Source organism: Bombus affinis, chromosome 8 (genome assembly GCF_024516045.1).
Source record: "Bombus affinis isolate iyBomAffi1 chromosome 8, iyBomAffi1.2, whole genome shotgun sequence".
NCBI classification, from domain to species: domain Eukaryota; kingdom Metazoa; phylum Arthropoda; class Insecta; order Hymenoptera; family Apidae; genus Bombus; species Bombus affinis.
Window position 1 is genome coordinate 11,183,545 of NC_066351.1, and position 21,961 is coordinate 11,205,505.

The following is a 21,961-nucleotide window of genomic DNA, read 5'->3' on the forward strand; positions in this document are numbered from 1 at the left end:
TTAGAGATGATACTCGTCGTCCGGCCGGAGTAAACTCCTGACCGAGCTCAAACTGGTAACAATAAATAATTCTATGGAAGTGTTTCCCTCGGGATAATTTGTTCTCTAGTAGTGCGCGCCGCCACTTCAAGTCGTTTTACTCCTTCAAAACGTCGCTTTGAGGACCGATCTAGCTGTCACCACCTATCTCTTTTCTTTCCTCCCTGGACCCTTGTCTTTGTCCGCCGTTTCGCCGCGTTTCTGCCCATCTGTACGGTGGCTGGCTTCTATTTGGAGAGAAAAACGGAGAGTCGGGACGATGAAAGCGAGCCGAACAGCCCGCGAGCACCGGAAACGGCGATGACAATGCCACGAGCACACATGTGTACAAACTCACGTTCCAGTCTACGAGCAGAGAGTTTTTAATCATGGCATTTTATCCTGAGAGAGCCTTTGTACTCGCGATGGGGATACTTTCGTCCACTCTAACTCCGTCCATTTTTCTTCTTCTCCTTACTTTCCTCTCTTTGCTTTCTCCGTTTACGCGGAGAAGCTTTTAGCCAGCCTCTTTATGTTCCTCCTCTGCCCCGCGTCCCAACGATTTAAGCGGTTTCAGTGTAACGAGTCAACAGAATTAATTTAAATTTGGAATATTCTTGCTACGTAGCCTCACAGTCCAATTCTCAAAATTCGCGTGGATATGCGGCTTGAAAGGAAGCAGCGATACGGCGATGAGATGCGATACGACGCGAAATGACACGATGAGAAACGATATGACGAGACACTGCGAATTTTGTACGCGGCTGACGAACATTCGAAGCACCGTACCGACATGACCGGGCTAAACGAATTTCATTTTACGAGGCAGTGAGTTTCGTTTGTGAGAACCAACGATTTCTGGTGGACGATCAGTGAGTTTCGTATCGCGTTTCTTGGGATTACATTTCCAGTAGCTCCGACATCCCTCTTATCAGCCATCTTTATCTCCGCATATCCATCGGTCGTTTAAGGGAAGTTAACAAGCACGCAAAGTAGGCAATTACAGAATTCTAGAATGTCGATGGAGGAGCATGTGATCGGTCGCGATTCGGCGACATCGAGGACAGAGGTAGCCCACCTTTAACGAGATCCCTTCGTTTGCGTAATTAACTATCGACTTTCTGTCGACAATCTTGTTAACGAGAAGCACGCCGATCGTTAATGGATTCCGGCGAGCCGAGGCGGACACACAACCAGAGATGGCGAAATAATTATTCTTTGCTTCCGAATATGCCGGCATCCGCTGCACGTCGAAAATATAACAGGGATAAGAATCGATACGAGCTGGTTTTCGCCGAGAAGATTCGGTAATTGCGAGCTTTCTTCGACCGGCTCTGTCCGCCGAAAATTCCATTCCACCGTGTCAGGAATAATCGGGCAGAGGAGGGGCGTCTCAATTAAAATCGTGTTCCAGGGCCGAGGTAAGAAAAGAGCGCTCTATTATCAACGACGTTGCGTCAAGGGAAATTTCGACCGCTTTCCTTAAAAATATTATTCAACGCGGTAACCCAGATCCGGAACCACCGATATAGAAAACCGTATGCTCTTGAATAGTTCGATAGAATTAGCGAACAAACGGTGCACGGACAGCACGACCTGAATCTACCTCGAAAAAGAAACTCCATCGTCTTTCCGTAATATGTTTCGAAACTTGGATATATTTCTATGATGGGCCAACTATGGACATCTCGTCGAATCCGTATAGAAGCATAGCATTCGTTGCGTCGACGTTCAATTTCCAATTTAAGCTCGGTCCAGTATCGACGTCCTTGACCGACGTTCCGGAAATAAAACGACCTAATCGCGATTCGAAAAAGTGGCACGAGTGGGTTTCACGATACAGCCATAAATATACCACGTTCGAGCGACGTTTACGTTGCGGCTAGCAAACACCGTGGCGCCCGGTTCGTATCGTCCGGTGGCTAACGAGCACGTTCTGTCGCACGTTCACGCAAATACGAATCAATTTCCCGCGCAAACGAGAGCGCGCGCCTACCTCTTTCGCCTTTGTGGCCGGTGTTCTGCAAACACCAATTAATTCCGTGTTTTCTTTTCGTTACCCGCTGCTACAATTCGACAGTGGGACACGGGGACGCGCGGGCTCCACGAACGAATCGCGGGAAGTTCGCCGACACTCTTGGGATGAACGATGGTTAGAGGCGTGATCGGAGATGGAGTGTTTGATGGATCGAACGAACTGGCAGTATTGGAAAATTTGGTTTTCCTTTTAGCCCGTAGCGTCAAGGGTACTAAGCGAAGAAGTCTGTTTCACTCTTTTCCTTTCTTTTTTTTTTTCGTTTGTTTGATCGGTCGGTCGATTATTCGATAGATAAGAAATTAATTTAATCGCGCGAGATTCGCGAGACGAAACGTCGTACGAACGGAATGAAGGGACTCTAGCGTGTTAAATATGAATTTCAATTTATTTTTCACTTTTGAGTAAGGCGTGGAAGCTACCGAAGATGGACAACACCATCGGCTAAAACGTCTTCATCCCGTTCCTAGTTACAACTATCGGGTGTACTTGTTACAACGTGCCGGCGCTTGACCGCTGTCGATAAATCGTCTTTCCAACTACCTTTCCATTTTTTTCTCTTTTATTCTTTTACTTCTCCGTCCACTTATTACGTATGTATATTTATTTATTCATTCATTTATTTATTTATATATATATATATAGATTTTTCTCCTTTGTTTTTTTATCTGTTTCTCTCTGTTCTCTTTACTCCATCATTTTTTTTTACAGTTGTACGATTAAAAATATCGTTATTGCCAAGTATGATCGATAACACGGTGCGTAACCCCGAGCCTCTGACCGGAGAGACAATTGTCCTCGTGTCCGCTTAGGAAACTAAAGTTAGTGCATCGGAAACTAGACGTTTGCGCGACACCGCTCGACGAACACTATCGTCGCGTTTCTTTCCCCTGGAGTTTCCATCGTCTTTGTCCCTTTTCGATTCTTTCTCAGCGACGTTTCTTTACACGAGGCTACGAAAACAGTCAGGATGATCGCTTTCCTTTCGAACTTCCCGTGATTCTTCCTCGCTGATCGTTCTTCTCGCGTGAAAACTTCGATTAGAAGAACGCTCGACAGTTTTATGTTCGATCGAACGATTCGAGGATTAATTAAAATTCGTGGAACTAACGGGATCAGAAACATTCGAAGGAGAAGCGACCCCCTTGTTCGATCGGTTTTAAGAAAAATATACAAATAAGAAGGGAACTTCGACGAACTCGGTGTCCGGCGCAGGTCTCTGCGTTGCGACGATCCTCGAATCACCGGCGGTCTGTTCTCGTTTCCAATCTGGCTCGATTAATCGTCGCTCGATTACATAAACTGTCTAGTCACGACCGGGAGAGGGAACTTTGAAATTGATTGCAACCTACATGCGTTGAGAAACTGTAAGAGCTTTAGTTTCACGAGGGACACGTGTCCAGGAACTGGTGAATCTCGGTAAAAGTTTCAATAACGGCAGGATAGTTTATAGAAATGTACATCTTTACGTTGCATGTCACGCTGTTGCGAGTAAACTTATGAAACATCGAGAAATCCACTAAAATTATTTATTACGCGATCGTGAAACTTTTCTAAGAATTATCGAACATCGAGACGAAGTTGGAAAAACCATCGTTTAAAATTAACGTAGCTTCTAGAATTTTCATCTTCGCACAGCTATTCGTTCTCAATCTTTCACCGTCGGTTTCTCAACGCTTTCGCGTAACGCAAGATTCGCCCGTGAATCTACTTCGCTCGTTGCAAATGAACAGAAATTTCGTATTCATTGGATAATTTCCCGCGGCTGGAAAACCTGGAAGTTTGGTTTCGCAGGCTCGATCTCCCGGTCGAACGGCGTGAATCGCAATCACGGTGGAGCGTGTCAGGAACATTGGCCGATCCTGCTACGCTCGCAGGTCCTGTGGACGGTGTCCTGATTACAAAAGGATCGCTTTTTCCGTTCACGATGCAAAAGCAAGTCCACCGGAGGGACCGGCGGAGAGGGTGGCTCTTTTAATCGGCGCGAAACAAAGCGGAAGCAGCACGGCTGATCGATCGAACCGCTCGAATTCAGTCGCCTTTGATGTTCGCGCCACGGTTCATTCAGTTTCCTTCGGTTCCTCTCGCACCGAAGGAAAATCGCGTTGGTTTTTCCATTGGTTGTGCGAGCCGAAAATGCCCGCTTCTTTCTCTTTGTGTCGATTACATTTACCGAGAACGATCGATTCGAACGCGTGTTCGGAACGCAGGATTTTGTTGGATCGGGCGTTGCAGCATTGACGGAGTTATCACAGGGGAATAAATCGCTGAATATCGATCAATATATAGATTTCAAAAAGAATACGGACGCTTGTTCTTTGTTAGAGCAAATTGCTATTATCTTTAGCGGTAGATTACGATGTATAATAGGCAAAACCGTGGCAATGGTTTAGCGATAAAGAGTAGAACCCTCTGTGGCGTGTCCCTCCGGAAACATCGCGGGATAGCTCTCCGTCAGGACTTCGGAGCGACGAAAGAAGACGAACAAAGGTCGGACGAGCGTATGTGGACGCGAATCGTATCGCTCGTCGCGCCAGTTCGCCTCGCCTTAAACTCTTATTAAAGTTATTACGCGTCTCATCGGAAAAATTGGCAGTACGGTAGTGAATTGAAAGACTCGTTATTCATGTTCCTAGCTTCCCTCGATCGCGTGTTCCCTCGATCTTCTCGTTCCTTGTGCACCACAAAGCGAATAAAAAGAGGTAATGTGTAAAGATCATCGGAACAATCGCAGAAAATAAACAATAATGTCAAATAACAGAGATACTTTTCTCTTCCTCTCTTTCCATTTTGTAAATATAAAGACCGTCGTATTCCACTATAGGAAGCAGAGAGTGTCAAGCAGCTTTTTCCTCGGTGCACACGCATCACGAGAGTCACCGTTTCATCCCCTTTATTTTCTTTTATTCCTCGAAAATTGCTTGCATAGAGCTCGGCTCGAGACCGATCGATTAGCCGGTGAATTGGCCGGCAACGGCAGCGCCGACGCGATTTCCGGCTAACGCCACGAGAAACCACGGGGAGGAAATCGACGAACCAGGGACTCCCGACGATCCGTAATCGAAATCGAAGACCGAGCAGAAAAGGTTCGCGAGCGACCCTTGCCGAATCGGAAAATCTCCGTGCATCGCTGCGTCGCGAACCGGAAGTAAAGACGCGATAACTCGCCAACAACGACAGACTAATTAGTTCCGGCAAATTAATCTCTAAATAACTCGCGCACGCTGCTACGTTTTTTTATCGATTTTTATTTTCTATGCTTTCTTCTCTTTTTTTTTTTTTATTCCTCGTTCTTTTACCGAGTTTCCCGAGCAATTTCGTGCTGGCAAAGGCAACATGGCGTCGAAGCTTAACCCGGACAGCCATTTTTCTCGACCAACAAATTGGGTACGTCATATTTGTTATATTTCTTTCTTTTTCTTGCTTTTCCTTAAATTTATTAGAATCTTTCTAAGACAAGAAAGGAATAAAAAAATGTACGATAACATCGAGGGATCGTTATAATTTAAGTGTTGCGAGAGAGAGGTATTATGTTTAAATTCGGATTAAGCTCGAGCCATCGTTTTGCTACGTTCGATTTCTTCGTAGCATTAACCTTACACTCTTTTCTCTATTTTTCCTTCTCTCTAGTTTTTCATTCGCTTTTTAATACGCGATCTCGTGATACAACTGCAGCTCTTTGGACGACAAAGGACCTGACACATTATTCTCGATTATCTCTACGATCATATTAATATAATGTAATAATCTTCTTTTTTTTTTCCTTTTTATTTACTTAGATTCACGTTTACGTCTTTTTTTTTTTGTCCGTGAACCACCGAGCCGCACCTCTGACGATGCATTTTTCGCATTCTATGTTAATAACTTCCTGACCTCGCTAATATTCTCCCTTTTCCCCTTTTCGCTTCAACGTTGAAAATAGTTTGTTCTACATTTTTCTTATTTTCGGCTACGCGGTTCGAAGAATTCCGCCGCACTTGACTTTAATCTGTATCGTGATGCTTCCATGCGCATAGCCACCGTGGATGAAAATTAATAAAATAAAAAATCCTCCCTTCCTTTGTTCCCTTTCCGTTCCACTTTCGATTTTCAAGAGTATTTTCAGCAACCAAAACACGCGTACCCTCGTTCATCTAAAATTAGCTAATATTTAACACCTAAATTAGAGTTTAAAGAAGGGTTGGGCTCGGTGGTTCACGAGGGTTGGTCTCCCACGCACTCAGGCACGCATTCTAGTTTTTGAAAGTTGATTTAGAATTTGTTTTATTGCGCGACGCGAGGGTGCTGCAAGTTTGTATGTGTACGTGTGTATATGATTAGTAATATGTGTTAATATGTCCTCCTGACGTACTTCCTCTCGTTCCGACGTATTTACGTTCGTGTGCGCGTGTGTGTACGTATGTGTGTATGTTTACCTGTAGAATATATCTGTATATCCTTATGTATATATATAATATATTCCTTTTCTTATTTTCATTTATCATATTATATATATATATATATATCCTCTCTGTCTCTTTTATTTTCTCTGCTTTTGGTTTCTTTTTGTTCTCGTTTGTTCGTCTTCGCTCCGTTAGATCGTTTACAATTAATTACAAAGTTAATTACAGACAACACGAGACTCCTCCCGTGCCTCCCACGATTATTTACAGCGTCGTTTAAATTAAAACACACCGATTCTTCGTAGCCTATTGTCGCCCGAGAGAAGGTTCCTACGAAGTTCTGACGTTGTTTCATCCCCCGAGATAAACGAGGTTCGACCGTGGATTCGCTGGACCCACCCTTCCATCCCCATATTTCTTCCAATCTCCCCCTTTATAATTACGAATTGCGGTAGAATTAAAAAAATTGGCTCGTTCACTTTCGATATCCGACAACGATTCCGAACAAGTGCAGCTGAAGCGCAACGATTCCACAATCGACTCCCGTTGATTATTCGAATCGGCTGTTCGATCGACAAATCTATCAACTAGGGAAAAAAAGAACGAAAACTGTACTCGTCGAAGAGTTTTGAAAGAACGAGGGCATCATCTTACTTTATTTAGAGTATCAAGGTACGCGGTCCCTAGCGAACGCTCGCGATCGTTTCTCGTCGATCTCACCCATCCCCGATACTAGAAGGGCACCAGCGAATACGAGAATTCTACGTGGATACCATTCGAAAACTCTACTCGTTTCATCGTTCTTACGTTTTACGATCGCGATCGTAAAATTACGATATTTCTTTCTGCTCTGTTATATTTCTCTTTTTATATCCGCCTCGACGAATCGATCGATCATCGTGGTCGTTTCGCGTACCCTTAAAATGTATCGTTCGCTAACTTAAACCTAGCGAGTTAAGAGACTCCTTATAAGAAACTGCGTACGTACGTTTCAAGGATCGATCGAATTTCTCTCGCTTTCGCGAAGACATTTTTAAAAATCGAATTTATCCTTATAACTAGAAGGGACGTTCTTTCCTCTCTCTCTCTCTCTCTCTCTCATTCTCTCTCTAACTTTCTCTCTCTCTCTCTCTCTCTCTCTCTCTAAAGAATTACGACGACTCGTAAGAGTTGGAACGATCATAAACGACGGTTGATCGTTCGCTTTCTCTGTCGCCTGGATCGTTCGTTTAAGATCGCTGATACGATTCTTTGACACCGTCCTTCCTCTCGATTATTTCGGCCCGAAGCTTCCGGCTACTTTTTCGCTGCGAGAAGCGTCCATTCGAAAGAGGAAGTTCCGACGACGTCCTTCTTGGAAACGTACCAAGAAAGATGCTGTGAAAGAGCGCAAAGGAACGGGGAAAGTGAGCGTTTCGTTGGAACGATGCGAACGAAACTCGATCGACCGATCTATATGGCGACTACGCTCGTTTCCCGGTCGGATTGATGGACGCGCGCGTTGCGGAAATAACGAGGCGGCTGGAACGCGCGCCAGTTGCGCCGGAAATCAGCGAGTCGCGCGGCATTTTCTGCCGATCGGCTGGAAATTGAAAAAGCTCCTTTCCAAAGCGAGAACAGGAGGCAAAGTCGATCAACGTGCACGCATCGACGAATCGTTTTTCACCAGCGTCCGATTTCACGGCGTTCCGGTTCGGATACGTTCGTTCTTCTTTCCTCGTTTTTCTTCCCGTTTTGTTCCAACGGCGTCGCGCCTCGTGTTCTCGGGCGGAAAGAGGCGCAGCTAACGCGGTACGAGACGGGACTAAAATCCATCGATGCACGTATCTCGCGAGCGAAAACAGAAAGGAGAAGGCGCGTGTGCGTGCATTCGCGAATCTTCGTCCTCGAAAACACGAAGAATTCCGGCTTCGATCGTTGGCGGGAAGTCCTCTTCTTCGCGTTCCTCCGGTTCCGTGTCTTCCGTCCAGCTTCGAGTCGCGCGGAATACTTGCCCTTCGAGAACGTGCGGCTTCCGTCCTCCTCGAGGACGTCGTGGATCGTCGTCGATCCTTCAATGTTCTGCGTTCGTTGAACGTTTGTTTGCTTTATAGTTTTCTCTTTCACAGTGACTCCGTGGAAACTCTCTCTCTTTCTCTCTCTTTGTTTCTCATGGTAAATGGTGGCGCCTGTCATTCCAGGCGCCATCGATTCTCGCGTCTGTCTCTGCTTTCTTACTGAAATTAAAAGCGCCCTGATACACTGCATTCGCGCTTAAGTCGCGGTCGTTCGAAAGATCGATCGAGGTGCCGGACTGTCGATGAAAATCCACGCTCGAAAATCGTCACTCTTCGTTCGCATAATTTTCCACTCTCGAGAGTTCTACTGGTGGTTGAGATCGTGGTACGAATTTATACTTGCTCCTAATTGCTTTCTTATTCCTCTTTGTTTGTTAAACAGGATGATACGAGAATTTTATACGAGTTATATTGAAAGAAATGAAGGGACGTTTAGCGATATTTACGGCATGAAAATAGAATCAGCGGACCGTTACGTTTCAAGAGAACAGCAGAAATTTTGTCAAAGTCATAAAGTCGAGAAGTATCACGGAGATAAGCATCCCGACGAAATCTCCCAGCACTTGGTCTTGGTCCAATCACTCTTACTTTACTATTCTAGGGCTAAGGGTGATGAAACAGGCTCGCTAGGGGAGAGAATCTTCTCCAAGGAGTTAAATTCAGGCTAAAAGAGCGTCGAGTATATTTCCCCTGAAAAAATCCCTCGGTTGGTTAACGTGTCTCGTGAAATCTCGACAAGATTGCCATTAAAAAGTCACGCCGTGTGACATCTCACTCGCGAAGCGTGCCAAATAGCCACGCGACCAACTTTCTTTTAGAACGAGTCCTTTGAAACCTCCTCCCGCTTCTTTGTACCTCGGCCAACCGTTCCTTTGAACATATCTACCGTTTAACGGAATTTATTGAAGAGAAAAACGTCGCGGAGAAGATTGAAATTCAATTTCACAGACCTGCACGAAGACTCGAGTTTCGTGAAACACGTCGTACAACGCGTTTCCGAAATCGTGCTGCGACCAGAAAAAAAACGATTCTTCGCGTAAAATTACGTCGAAAACGTGGAATCAGGTTTTTCCATACAGAGCTTCGTTTTGGAGAAAATCGAGTGTGAATATTCGTGGAATACGCGCGCACTCAACTAGCCGCAACCTGTTTGGTTTCTCCAGTCTGGTTAGCCATCGTTATTTTCATTTACGTTTACGAACAACGACGAAACTTCAAAAATCCCAATCAGTCAAAGGCTGAGAAAAAAAAACACGCGATAAAAATTTCATTTGCAGCGTCAAAGAAAGAAACAGAAAAAAGAGACAAAAAAGAAACAAAGGAAAAAGAAAATAGAAAAAAAATGACGAGTAGGCGCGTGTCTCGCATCCGTTACCCGGTCGTTGGTTCGAGCTTATTGTTCGCGACGTTTCAGGAAGCCAGAGAAGTTGGCGCGCGCGGCAACTAGGCCTCCTTTGAAACTCGGTCACGGCGCCTCGGAGAAAAAGGAAGAAGAAAAGCCCGTGCGAACGAAGAAGAACCGATTGTTGGGCTAAGAACAGGCCTGGCAAAACGGATCCCGCCCCACCCCGCCTCCTCCTTGTGCAGTGTGTAGAGCACGAAAAAGGAGAGCGGCTGGTGGACTCGAGAGTGTCCCCGACTGTAAGTGAAACCTTTCGTCTCTCGCGAAAGCGCTCGTGCCGCTGACGACCAACTTATCCGCGCGAAAGAAAAAGCCACCGATGGAAATAACACACTCGACCGGCGGTCGGTGTCTCCCGCGAACCTGATCGATATCTAAAGCTGGATTGCTGGCGCCTGCCTATCTCCGAGTGCTCGGCCTGAAAGCTAAAGAAGAACTCGCGTACAGTTCGTTGGTTGCTTCGAACCACACTGCATGTTATTTAATATTTAGCTACCTCGCGCTTTAATAAACAACGATCGGACAGTTTCGCATGATTGAAGGTAACTACGGTCGTTACACGATTCGCTCGATCACGTTAAAAGAATAACGACCAGTGTGCGGCCAGTCTTTACACGCTTAGATAAGATAATACCCGATTATCAAGCCCGTGAAATATAGATCTCGAGTGGCGGCAGAAACTAGCCCGAGAAGGGTAAACAAGTGTTGCAGCAAGGGTGAATAACACGGCCACCTGTCCACCACTACGATCTCAAGATTCTTCCTAATTAAAACGTTCAAGCATTTCGAGGATCCTCCAAGTTGCCAGGAGGTCGACAGGTATTTTACTCAGACCGAGGAAATGCCTCTCTCGCGTGGTCTGTCTCTGTGTTTGCCTTTGCAATCGGCGTTCAACTGTCGCAACACCGCGTGAATCGTAAACCCTTGACAAAGGCCTCGTTGCGGCCCCCATCGCCACGACACAGCATAGCGCCACGCTGTGCAAAGAAATACGGTCGGCAAACAAACGACGCGAGACACGGCGTAAGTCGTGTAGCGTTTGGAACGCTTTCGCGATTCGAACAAGGATGAGGAAACCGTAGGAATGCATGGGAAGGAGCGGAGGGTAGGGCTTTTCTCTTGTGCAAATTTGCCTTCGACCTCGTTTCGCAGATCAGGGCCACCTTCTGCGTGCTCGTCGCTCTTCAACCAACCGCTCGAACTCTCTAACCGGCGATATTCGAGTAACGCGCTCTGCCTGATCGATCATTGGCCGATTCATCCACTTCGCAGTCGGCTCGAACCGGAAACCGGGTCGAATCACGGCTTATCGGCCAACCCGAATTACGCTGTAAACGCGATTAAACGAAAAGTCGAGAGGCTCGCCGGTATACCCTGGCAAGCGAGAAGCCTCGTTCCCGACCGATAAATCTCGGCTGGCGAATTTCCATGCTCGACGAGTGGAAATTTTCATGGATCGACGAGAATCCGAAAATCGGTAGAAGAGATGAGTGTAATCGAGTAATCGGTAAGCGTTTAAGGAAAATAATAGACGGCAGTTTGATTTAGTTTGACTCCGATCCGCCAAAAATTGATCTACATAGAGTTTCGGCTAAAAGGCTACAGACAAAGGTAAGGTAAATCCAATTTCGTAACCGACCAGGTGTGGATATTTGACTGTCGAAGGTGGTGCAAGCCTGGTAACCTCCGACCCCGCTGTTTTGATCTCTGAATAAACGTGACCAGGCGTTTCATCTTCGAAATGAACGGCGAAACTCGTAGCCAGCGGTCGCTTTCAAAGCTGCTTTGTGCCGTTTTCAGAATATCCTGACGAAAGCTGCGCTAATGTTGACTCACGGTCATCTACAAAGCCTCCGTGAGTGAACCGGAAGTCCGCTAGTCCATTGCAAACGTACTCTCGTTCTTCGATACGTGGTGAATCACGAAGCTAGCTTCTAAAATTCCCACTCGTGTCTATTTAACGTGGATCCATCTCTTTGCTAGCGTCCGAAATCAGGAAGTGCGCGTAGTTCGATAGATTTAAACAATCTATTTCAATTTCCTCGTTCTCAACCAGCCTTCTCTTCGAGAGTCAGGCACCTCGATCTTGATGTTTCTTCGATGATAAGAGCGAGCCTCGATGCGTCTTCGTGAACGAACGGTAAGCTCTCTAGGCTGGGTAGAGCGATAAAGCTTGATCAACGTCGAGGAAGGGCGGTAGATTTAAGAGGGCGAGCCTCGCTAAATCCTAGTCGCAACCGCGACGCTAAGCCTGCCAGCAGCCAGACGAACCTCGAACACGAGATCGATTCCGAGGACCGGAGGTAACGCGGCTGACTTGCGTCGCGACGCACCACCTGCTTCCTCGTTGCGGCACATGCAAACAGAACGGGGAATAGAGATCTGCAACTAACGATAAATACTCGGCCTAAATGCGCTAGATGCTACCCAGAGGACGACGTTTTCTCATTCTCTCGCTTTCTCTCTCTCCTTTTTTTCTCTGTTCTCAACGGACGAAGAATATTTCGGTTAAGTGAGAATAGAGTCATCGAAAGTAGCCGCCGAGAGACGAATACCTTTACGTCGTTGTACAAACACGAAGAACAAAACTATGTCAGGCTATTTCCGGTGACTATCTGTCGATCGTCAGCTGCAAATAACGTAATGGTTAAGAGAAGTCGTTGACGAAGACGCGGACCGCCGGAAGTAGTCCTGAAATTGAATGTTGTCTCGCGTATCGTCGAGACCAGCGCGTCGTTTAAATTCTTGAAATTCCGTGTCACGTTGCCGGAAGACTCGAACATCCTATTAAGATGTCGCGGACTACTTCCGGCTGATCACGAGGCGGCAAAAGCACCCGTCGATTAAAAGATCGTGAATGCAGGCTCACCGTTCTTCCGGCCAGTCGGCCATTGTTCTTTCATCGAGTAGAAGAGGAGGACGGTGATGGTGTTTGTTAAAGGTGATATTATTATTGTTTTTTTTTCTTTTTTGTTCATAATAGCGGATATGGTGATCGTGATTGGTCTCGGTGATCGACTCAAGCGGTCTCCGATACCGGAAGCGGTGGCTGTCCACCGGAAGTAGTCATGGCAGGCGCGGTGTTGGTGGTGGTGGTGGTTGGGACCGGAAGTGGCTGTAGGGCCTGCATGTCACAGGTGTGGGAACCGCGCTTCTTTAGGTCCTGGAACAATTCGTATTTCGGATATGTTTCAATTTAGATTCTTCGTCCATCTACGTGTCTTCTTGCTTGCCCCCTTTTTCACTCGCTCTCACTCTCATTTTCTCCATCCTTTCTTCGCGAGACTCTCGACGAATCTCTCGTTTCTTTCACATTCATTTCCTTTCATTTGTTCCGTACCATTTCTTTACTCTCTCTTACATTCTCTCCCTTTCGATCATTCGTTTCAAGCACGCTTCCTTTCTCGCTCTCGTTCATTCTACCGTCTTTTCTCTTTCTACGTTTCTAGAGTAACTATTTATAATCGAAAATATAATCGTAAAGGCGTGTTAACACTACTTTCTACGTTTCCTCCCTCTCCCACCCCCTCTCCTTCTCTCTTTCTCTCTTTTTCAACGACGTTTATCCGCTTGTACACTTCCTGTCTGCGTTATTGTCTCAAGCTCCTCGAGTACAGTGATCCCTTCCGTTTCTCTTTAGACTTCGACACAAGAACGCAAAAGTTCTCAATCTCTAAATCTCTCGAGACCGAACAAGCTACCTCTGGCAGATAGTTTTCGGATGAAATGGAATGTGAGAGAGATGCGATCTCGCGTGACGTTACGCCTCGTGGCATCGATTGAATTTCGAGCGATGGATCTCTTTTTCATCGCGAACTACAATCTTGTAAAACATGGCAAAGAATCGTTAGAACGTTCAAGAATTCGCGGACAAAGAAAAAAAGAAAAGAAAAAGATAAAAAAAAAAGAGAGGCGAAGTTCCACGACACCACGAAGGTCGATTTCCGGTTGTGTATAGAGTATCGCGAGGCTAAAGATCGCGTACGAACGAGCGAAGAGAGATGTCGAGAGGAAGGGGGTAGAATGAAAGAGGCACGCGGGCCACGTGCAAATGCAATTCAGAGAGAAACAGAAAGTTCATGCGAAAAGAAGATACAGTGAGAAACAAGAAAACCACCATAAGAATGAGAGATCGAAAAAGCGGAACAACTTGGTGCTACCGACACAGAGATACAGTTTCAACAAAAACAACAATCAGAATATGTATAATACGTATTATGTATATCGAAACAAAGGAAATGGTAACAGTGATACAACAATAGCAATAAGAACAAGAAACGTTTACAATTAAACTGGGTGAATGGAAACAGATAGTATCCGTGTGTGAAAGAATGTGCGCTGCTATGGAGATAAAAGGGTGGAACGATCGATTCATAAAGAAACATGCCAGGTGCAATAAGAACGATCCTTTCGACAAGCCATTAATTGCAATACGTCTGTGACTTTGATTCGTCTCAACGCTGGTGTTCATTGGAACGACGCGTTTTCTGTTTTCGCAACGAATCCTCCTTCAATTCGTACGAATACTCATACTTTCTCCGAATCTACTCACGTGCGTAGTGTATATTCTGACATTTTTATCGTTCTCTTTTTCTTCCTTCTTTTTCTTTCTTTTTTAATTCAAAGAATTACAAATCGTAAAGGACGATTTGGAAGAATAATCGTTGCTTTATCAGTTTTGACGTCAAACAGAAACGCATCTACGATACGGTGCATTGCATACAGGTGCATTGAAATTTGCTCTGAGGATGTGATACATACGTCGAAGCTTCGTCACAGCGCTCGGTAGTCTGCTGAATATTTTTCGGGCGTGTGCGAAAATAATAAGCGGATCTGTTTATCGGCGAAGCTTTCGGTTTGGCTCGCTTTATTTCTCACATCTCTTACTCATCGTAACGAATTTCTCGAGTCAAGCGTCTTCAGAGTACGCGTTCGAATCGATTTCTCGAATCGAGAAAAAAGGCGATTAATCGTCGGTCCTTTACAACGATGAATTCGTTTATGGTCCCTAGTCTCTTAGTATGTCTTCGTTTCTCAACCTCATACGTCTTCTATAGTTAATTTAAAAACGCGTTCGAACCAGGAACCATAGAATCCATCATCATCGGCCTCCGACAGTAGCGCTAGGTTAAGAAATAATAAAAGGAAACTTCTTTGATGTATTCATCGACGATATGAAAGTCCTATAGAAGCCTACGATCCAATAGACAAGGTTCTGCTCGTAAATAAAAAACGGGGACAGAAGCGGAAAAAAGGCAAGTCGACGCGTCCTCATTGACGGCTGCATGCAGACACCGTCGGATTTCCCGGGGAAAATTCGCCGACTACATCCGTACGCCGCAATGCGGTTCGTTCTCATCGTCGCACGTTCGTGTTGGTTCACGTCTTTCTACGACGTCGTTCGACAAGCGTCGTTAATCCTTTTCAACCGGCCTGTCCGAGATGTTCGTTCTTCCTGTCTAAGCGCCGCCTGCGACGCGGCTGCAACGGAGCAGCCTGAATTTAAGGCTCGTTCACGCGAGGAGAATCCACGTCGGTTAGTTTGCCGATATTATTAAATTACGTTCTAGACACTGATCAAACGGAGCTGTAAAGCCAAGTTAGAGAATTATACCGTAACATCAAAGCGAGATAGGTCACGCTAACGATAGTTGGCAATTTCTATTTGATATCGCGTGACGCAAACTTTATGCGAACCACTTTATACTGTGCAAAGTATCGCGTAATGCTTCCTATTACTCTAACGACGCTCACATTAACAACCTGACTCGGCCGAATTTAATATCCGAGTACGACCGTCAAACGCATCGAACAGTGTCGTTGATCGTAAAGAAAGATCAATAAGTTACTGCGACGATTAATATCTTGAATGTTTAATACGTTTTAGCGGTGACACGCGTGAAAACTGATTCGAATCAGGAAAATGCAAAGAACAGAAGAACGCGGAGGCGGAGAATAACAGAAAAATCTGTCGATAGTAAGATAAACACGAGTTCCTCGCGTGTACGAGCTTTAACAGAGGGTCACGTTGCTTCGTTTCGCCTGTGACGCACGAGACACGCGTGTTATTCTCTTTCGGTGGCACGTGCACGCGTTATTTCTGTTACGGCGGGCCAGGTTTGTCGCGATTGATCGCGTTGGCTAGGCCGATGTTGCGAGCGAGCTCACGCAGTCTCGCAAGGGGCCAAGCAGACGCGTCGCTTTGCTTCTATCGCTAAATTTTCTGCGGTTGAATAATAAGATCGATACGATATGATACGGCTGCAAAAATTCAACGGCATATGGATAAAAAATAAATATGAAAGGCATCTAAGGCAGTGAAAATTCGTGTCTTGCAAATGAGAATTCTCCGATGATGTTTTGAAAGATAATGATATTGTGCGATACTTTAAGAGCTATGCGATTACTTTTAAAGCATAGAAGATAGAAATGAAGATGTAAGAAGATAATGGCAAAGGGTAATTAAATTTCAAGCCGTCGAGGCACGAACGAAATTCTCGACGAATTTCTCGTCACAAAGGAGCTACCGAGATAGCGAAAATCTAGAGTTCGTGATACGTCGACGCACACGCGATGCGCACGTTTGCGCAGGGTCGCGTGGCATTAGCACAATACAAGGAAAACGCATTAGAAGGGCGTGATTTCGCCCGACGTCTTCCCTGCGGCCGGGTACATTAATCATCGGTTGCTACGAGGCACGGATGAGACGGCTCGCTTATTAAAGCTGGCTGAAGCCATTAGTCGCTGTACGCACAGCGGAAACTTTAAAGAGAGCTTGATCGTAAAATAAATCACGCGACTTAAAGGCTTCGAGACCGGTAAAAATTTCGAAACGAAAACGGAACGCTCGTTGAATATAAGATGTGGCGAAAGTCGATGAAAATGTAAAGGCGATGAAATATAAAACGATTCAAAGTTGTCGTTACGAAGTTAAATTTAAATTACTTTCGTACATCTACTCTGCTACACCCAGCGGATCTTTCTCGGTCTAATTATATTTTCTATGGTTAAAGGATTTTTAAAAGCATGGAAAATATGAAAAAAAAAGAAACCGTTGTTGAAACATTACGAGAACACGAGTCTCTTTCTTCTTTCTTTTTTTAATTGAGAAAATTAGGCCGTCGAAGTCCGAAGACCGTGACAGAGTTAAATGAAACTGTATGTAATCGTAAAACGTACGAATCTTCATATCGTATCGATATCATTTTCTTCCATTTAACGAACAGCAATTCACGATATTTCTCCAATAAAAACAGACAGCCGTCGTTTCTGCGAAACGTCACAGTGACACTTAAGAACGAAAGGAAGCGACGTATATATCTCGCGCGTCTTCGTCACGAACCCTTTGTCGCAACCTGCGTGTTTCTTCGTCCTTTTGAAAGGCCTGAAGGCGTGAGACTACGGACCGAACACAGGCTGCGAACAAAGGAAGAACGAGCGAATAGCGGACGTGACCGAAAGAAAAGCATGCGGCGTAAAAAGCGCGTAAACCTGCTTCACTGGAGGCATATATGATCTTCCCCGAGTTTAGCCTGATCCGTCTTCCGGATTCCTCTTTGCCGGTGAACGTTCCCTACTCGCTTCGGTTGTTTAAGCGCCAGGGTACTATAAAAACAGGCAGTATAAAGTATATTTGCCCCGCTCTCTCCTGCGTGTTCCGTGGCGATATAATTCCTAGCAACCTAGCCGCGATAGGAAGCTCGCTAAAGTAAAAGAAACTGGAGCTAGCAGCGGATTTTAAGCGACAACGGGTAGAGAGGGTACTTAGAGTGGGCGGAAAGGGTGGATAAACCGGATGATCACGAATACACGAGTTCTATTTGGATGCAGACAGATGTGGGACCAAAGAGGGAAGCGAAGAAGCGTAGCTGGATCGCCAGAGAGATGCATAAATCAGAAGCCAGATCAAGAGTCAGCCGCAACACGGTGGGTTCGAGTAGGCACCATGCCAGAAGGTTTTCGTCTGTAGAACGATCGCGAAAGAAAGGAAAAGTAAAAACGCTCGTAGAGACGAACGTGTGAAAACGAAAAAAAAAAGTCGGAGGTTCGTGGAAACAACGAAAAGATGGAGAGTCGATCGATAACGAAAGAAGAAAAGAAAACTGCGAGTCGAGAAACTAAAGGAGTTCGCGATTGAAATAGAAAACTAAACATCGACGTTCGAAACGTATGCGATTCGACGCGTACGGCAGAGATATATAGGAAAGAGAGAAAGAGGGGAAAGTTTTGCGACGGAAAGAAGCGTAGGAGAAGATGTTATTCGGAGAAAGCAGACACCCAGAAGCCAATCCAGGGATCAGCCACGCGACACGATATAATTCTCGACCACCAAGGGGATGCATGGGGAGGCCTTCGTGTGTCCTTCGTCCTGATCCTTCCATCGAAGGACAAGAAAAGCTGCCTCATATTCTCCCAACGGCCACACAATATTATATATATATATGTATATAGAGAGAGAGAGATCTTATACACATTTGATAAACATCATGGAAGATTGTACGCGCGCGCGATCCCACGCGTTCGTTGCAGCGTATAAAACGCGTGCTTGTATACTATACGATGCTCGTGAAATCTAAGGGATATTTTATCCCTTGAAACGACGTTGGCTTCCATATTTCAAACTAGATTTCGTTCAATTCTGAGAGAATAAAATCTTTCGCGGAACATTAATACAACGACTTTCATGGAAGAAGACTGAATATCCTAAGCTACATCTCGTATTTCGTATAAATCTCATATTTCTTTACTATTACTTCCTTTGTCTTTCTCTCTCTCTCTCTCTCTCTCTCTCTCTCTCTCTTTCTCTCTTAAAAAAACACACAAAACCCTAATACGCCGCGAATGATTCGTTTTCTCTCTTTTACAGATGTCCACTTTACATCCATGTATACAAGCAGAAACGTATTGTCCGCGAGGGACGCGTGGATCGTAGAGCGCGCGCACAAAAGCAACGAAACGATATAACATAGTATGTAATGTACATCGATTATCATCGTATCCAAAACGGTTTTCAGGTAACACGGTTTTCTTTACCTTTTTCCGAACTTGTATACGGTCTTCATATACGAGCACCACTCTATCCTTGCTCTCGTTCGACGTGAGCTGATAAGACAAGCTCTAAAAGTGGACGTGCGACATTTTTCAGCGGCCATCGTTGAAAACGCCAAAACGCCGCGATATGTGTTTTATTTTTATTTTTTGTTTCAAATGATTTTTTTTTTTTTTAATGCCATTCATCGATCACGATATATTTTTTTTTTTCAATTCGTTCCCATCGTCGGATCGTTAGCATGTTTTTTTCGTTATCATTATCATTATGTACATATTTTTTTTCAATTTATTATCGTCCATGAGATTCCAGCGTGAAAGAGAGGAAAAAGAGGAGAGAGAGCGCGCGAGAGAGATCCATCGGATTCATTATGAATTTCGCACGGTTTCACGTGGACGAATTGTTTATTCGATGTTCGTTTTTGTGTGTACGTATGTATATGTATATATATATACACACACATATATATATATATATATATTTTATTTTTCCGTTCGTTATATTATATCGGTGATTTTTCGTTCACGCACGTGATATATTTGTATTCGTTAAAAATTCGTTTTATCCATCGTGGAGAACGAGCGGATGAACACAGAGGATGTGAAGAGAAAAAGATGCCGATTCGTAGCGAGCAGGATGAGACAACGGGGCGATTATTTTCATGGTGATGGCCAGTGGAGACGATGACGCCCGTGATGACGATGACGATGATGGGCGGACGATGCGAGGTCATCGTAGGTGTCCAATGTTCCACGTGGATCGCACGGTGTAGTCGGTCGTCGATGAACGGGTGGGCACGGAAATGAGGAAATAGAATTTGATTGATTTATATCTATGTATTTTATAATATCACTGTGTGTGTCTTGTGTCAATTATTTGATTATTTCATATTTTTCTATTTGTTTTCTGTTTTCGACTGGTGTTTCTTCCATGTCCATTCGTCTACTTTCTCTTAAACGATCACGTTAAAACGTTTCTCTATTCTCGTTTAATTTGTCCTCTGAAAATCATCTCGTTCGAGTATATTATATTTCTATGTGTCGACCGACTCGAAATCTGTCTGCAAACTGTATCAAATCTCGTGTTACCTTTCTTTCTCTAAACGCTCTCGACTGCTCGGCCTCTGAACCGATTCGAACGTTACTCGTGTATCGTCGTTGTTCTAATCTGCGATTATGCGTTCTCGAGATCAGTTTGTTCGTCTGTTCTTTTCTATCTTTCTTTACTCTTTTTTTTTTTGTTTTGTTTTTTGTTATTTACTCTGCTCTAGTATTCTGCTCTATTTCGTTTCTCTTTGCCTCGAATTTACTGGGATCTGTAGTTTAGCGTGCTTTACTAGAACTGGCTAAGAAAGTCAGGCCGCTCAGAACGAGGCCTCGACGAGGTAAGTCCCGTCCATCGCAGCCCCGGTCTGCCCCCCTTGGGCACCCGATACTTGGGCCCTTGTCGCTGGGATGTACTGACTGTACGCCTGCTGAAATCCACACCACAAGCACACACTACATTGTTGCACGCTAAGCTCACCTACCCTAAAGAGTCTGTTTTCTACATGGACCTCTACGGTTATCTCTAGTCGTGACACTTTAAACGATCGTCGTTAGATCGGACGTGTTGTACTTTTCCCCGATTCTGAATCGGCTTTGTCATCCTTACGAGGCAGAACCAACTTTAAAAACGTGTTCGGCGGCTTCAGTCAACATCCTACTTTCTATATCCTCTCGTACGCTCTTACTAAGTGGATCACCGAGGCTAGCACTATTATATTTTGCAACCCTAATACCATCTAACTTCCAAAGAACCGACGAATTTTCAGAGGGAGAACACGCGCCATTTCGAAGGTTCCAGCTCGAAGGGCGAAAGGGTTGGCTTCTATCCGAGCATCGTCTGCTGATGCACGATCATCTGTGAATCGGAATCGATTCAACTAACTCTATAGAAAGAACTTCCCCCAGCTATGACAGTGTGTCGTGTTCTCTGTCGTCGAAGCCTACGCGAGTTCTGTCTCGTTGTTTCCTCTTACAATTGCTACGAGCTTCATCTACGATCGGCTAACCGACTAAACGATCCTACCTAGGTCGACGATCGACCATCGATCATGCTGTTCCCGCTGGTGGTTCGCGAAAACTAATTCGCCGCCGTTAATTCCACGGTGTCGGGCAAGTTGCACGCGGAACCAGCGAGTCGGACTTAATCGTCGACTTTAATTAAATTTAATTAGTCCACGTCGCGGCCAGCTGCGGACCCGACCCGGATCGACGGACGTTCCAACGCGTTCGTATTGCCTGGGTCGAGCCGGATTTACGGACCGCGACATCCCGTTAATGGACGCGTTTCCGGTCGCGGCTGGGGAAATCGACGAAGCGCCGCGTCGCGGTATAAACGAGTTATTCAAGGCAATTCGAATTTCAAATCGCGGAAAAAGTCACCGATATATTGTTCCAAGTACTTAAAAGGTATCTGCGAAGTTCACGATCGAATCGCGTTATCAGATCGGTTGTTCTATATTCGCGATTCATGGCACGGAATATTTTGAAAATAATGCGTTCGACAAACGAAAGGTAACAAAAAGTACAAAGTGTTTTCGGTAATCGTTCGAAGACGACCGATTACCGAATAGCTCGATCGTCGGAGTAAAGTATCTTACAGAGACTCGATAACGAGTTTTCACTGAAAGAAAATAGAATCGTTAGAAGTGGTTGACTCGCCATCGAACGGAAAACGTAAAATTATGGTTGTTCGAGTCGATCGAGGGACGAGATGGGCCATTGTGGCGTACAAGAAACAACATTCTCCATTGGTTTCCATGCAGTTCTCGCGAAACGTCGCATTCTTCGAGTGCTCGCTAATTGTTCGGTCGCCACACTCGGCGGCGAACGTCAACCGAAAGAGAAGGGGCGTATTTCACAACCGATTTTTCTTTCGCCTCTTCTCTTCGCCAGCGATTCTCGTTAAAAGAAAATAAAAGTTTGGTTCGCGGGGGGGGGGGGGGCAATTGGGTACGCTTGAACAATCCGTCGA

The 21,961-nt window shown here is 45.1% G+C and overlaps 1 protein-coding gene across 11 annotated transcripts in view; it reads right to left on the reverse strand.

The window, feature by feature from the left end:
• Nucleotides 1–21,961, reverse strand: part of LOC126919614 (potassium voltage-gated channel protein Shal) — a 116,662-nt gene that overhangs the window by 13,926 nt on the left and 80,775 nt on the right. For 2 of the 11 annotated variants that reach the window (XR_007711724.1, XR_007711723.1), the window contains 2 exons: nt 12,764–13,057; nt 2,423–8,651 (listed from right to left, as the gene is read on the reverse strand). The exons of 1 other annotated variant lie outside the window; for it this stretch is intronic. Coding sequence is in view for 3 of the 10 variants with exons in the window: in XM_050729054.1 (XP_050585011.1) it covers nt 12,914–13,057; nt 18,928–19,011 (228 nt within the window). In the remaining 7 variants the exon portion in view is untranslated. Of the gene's footprint in view, nt 1–2,422; nt 8,652–12,763; nt 13,058–17,385; nt 17,500–18,927; nt 19,012–19,077; nt 20,418–21,961 lie in introns of those variants that run through there. 8 more of the 11 variants (XR_007711722.1, XR_007711725.1, XR_007711727.1 and 5 more) reach the window with 8 other exon arrangements.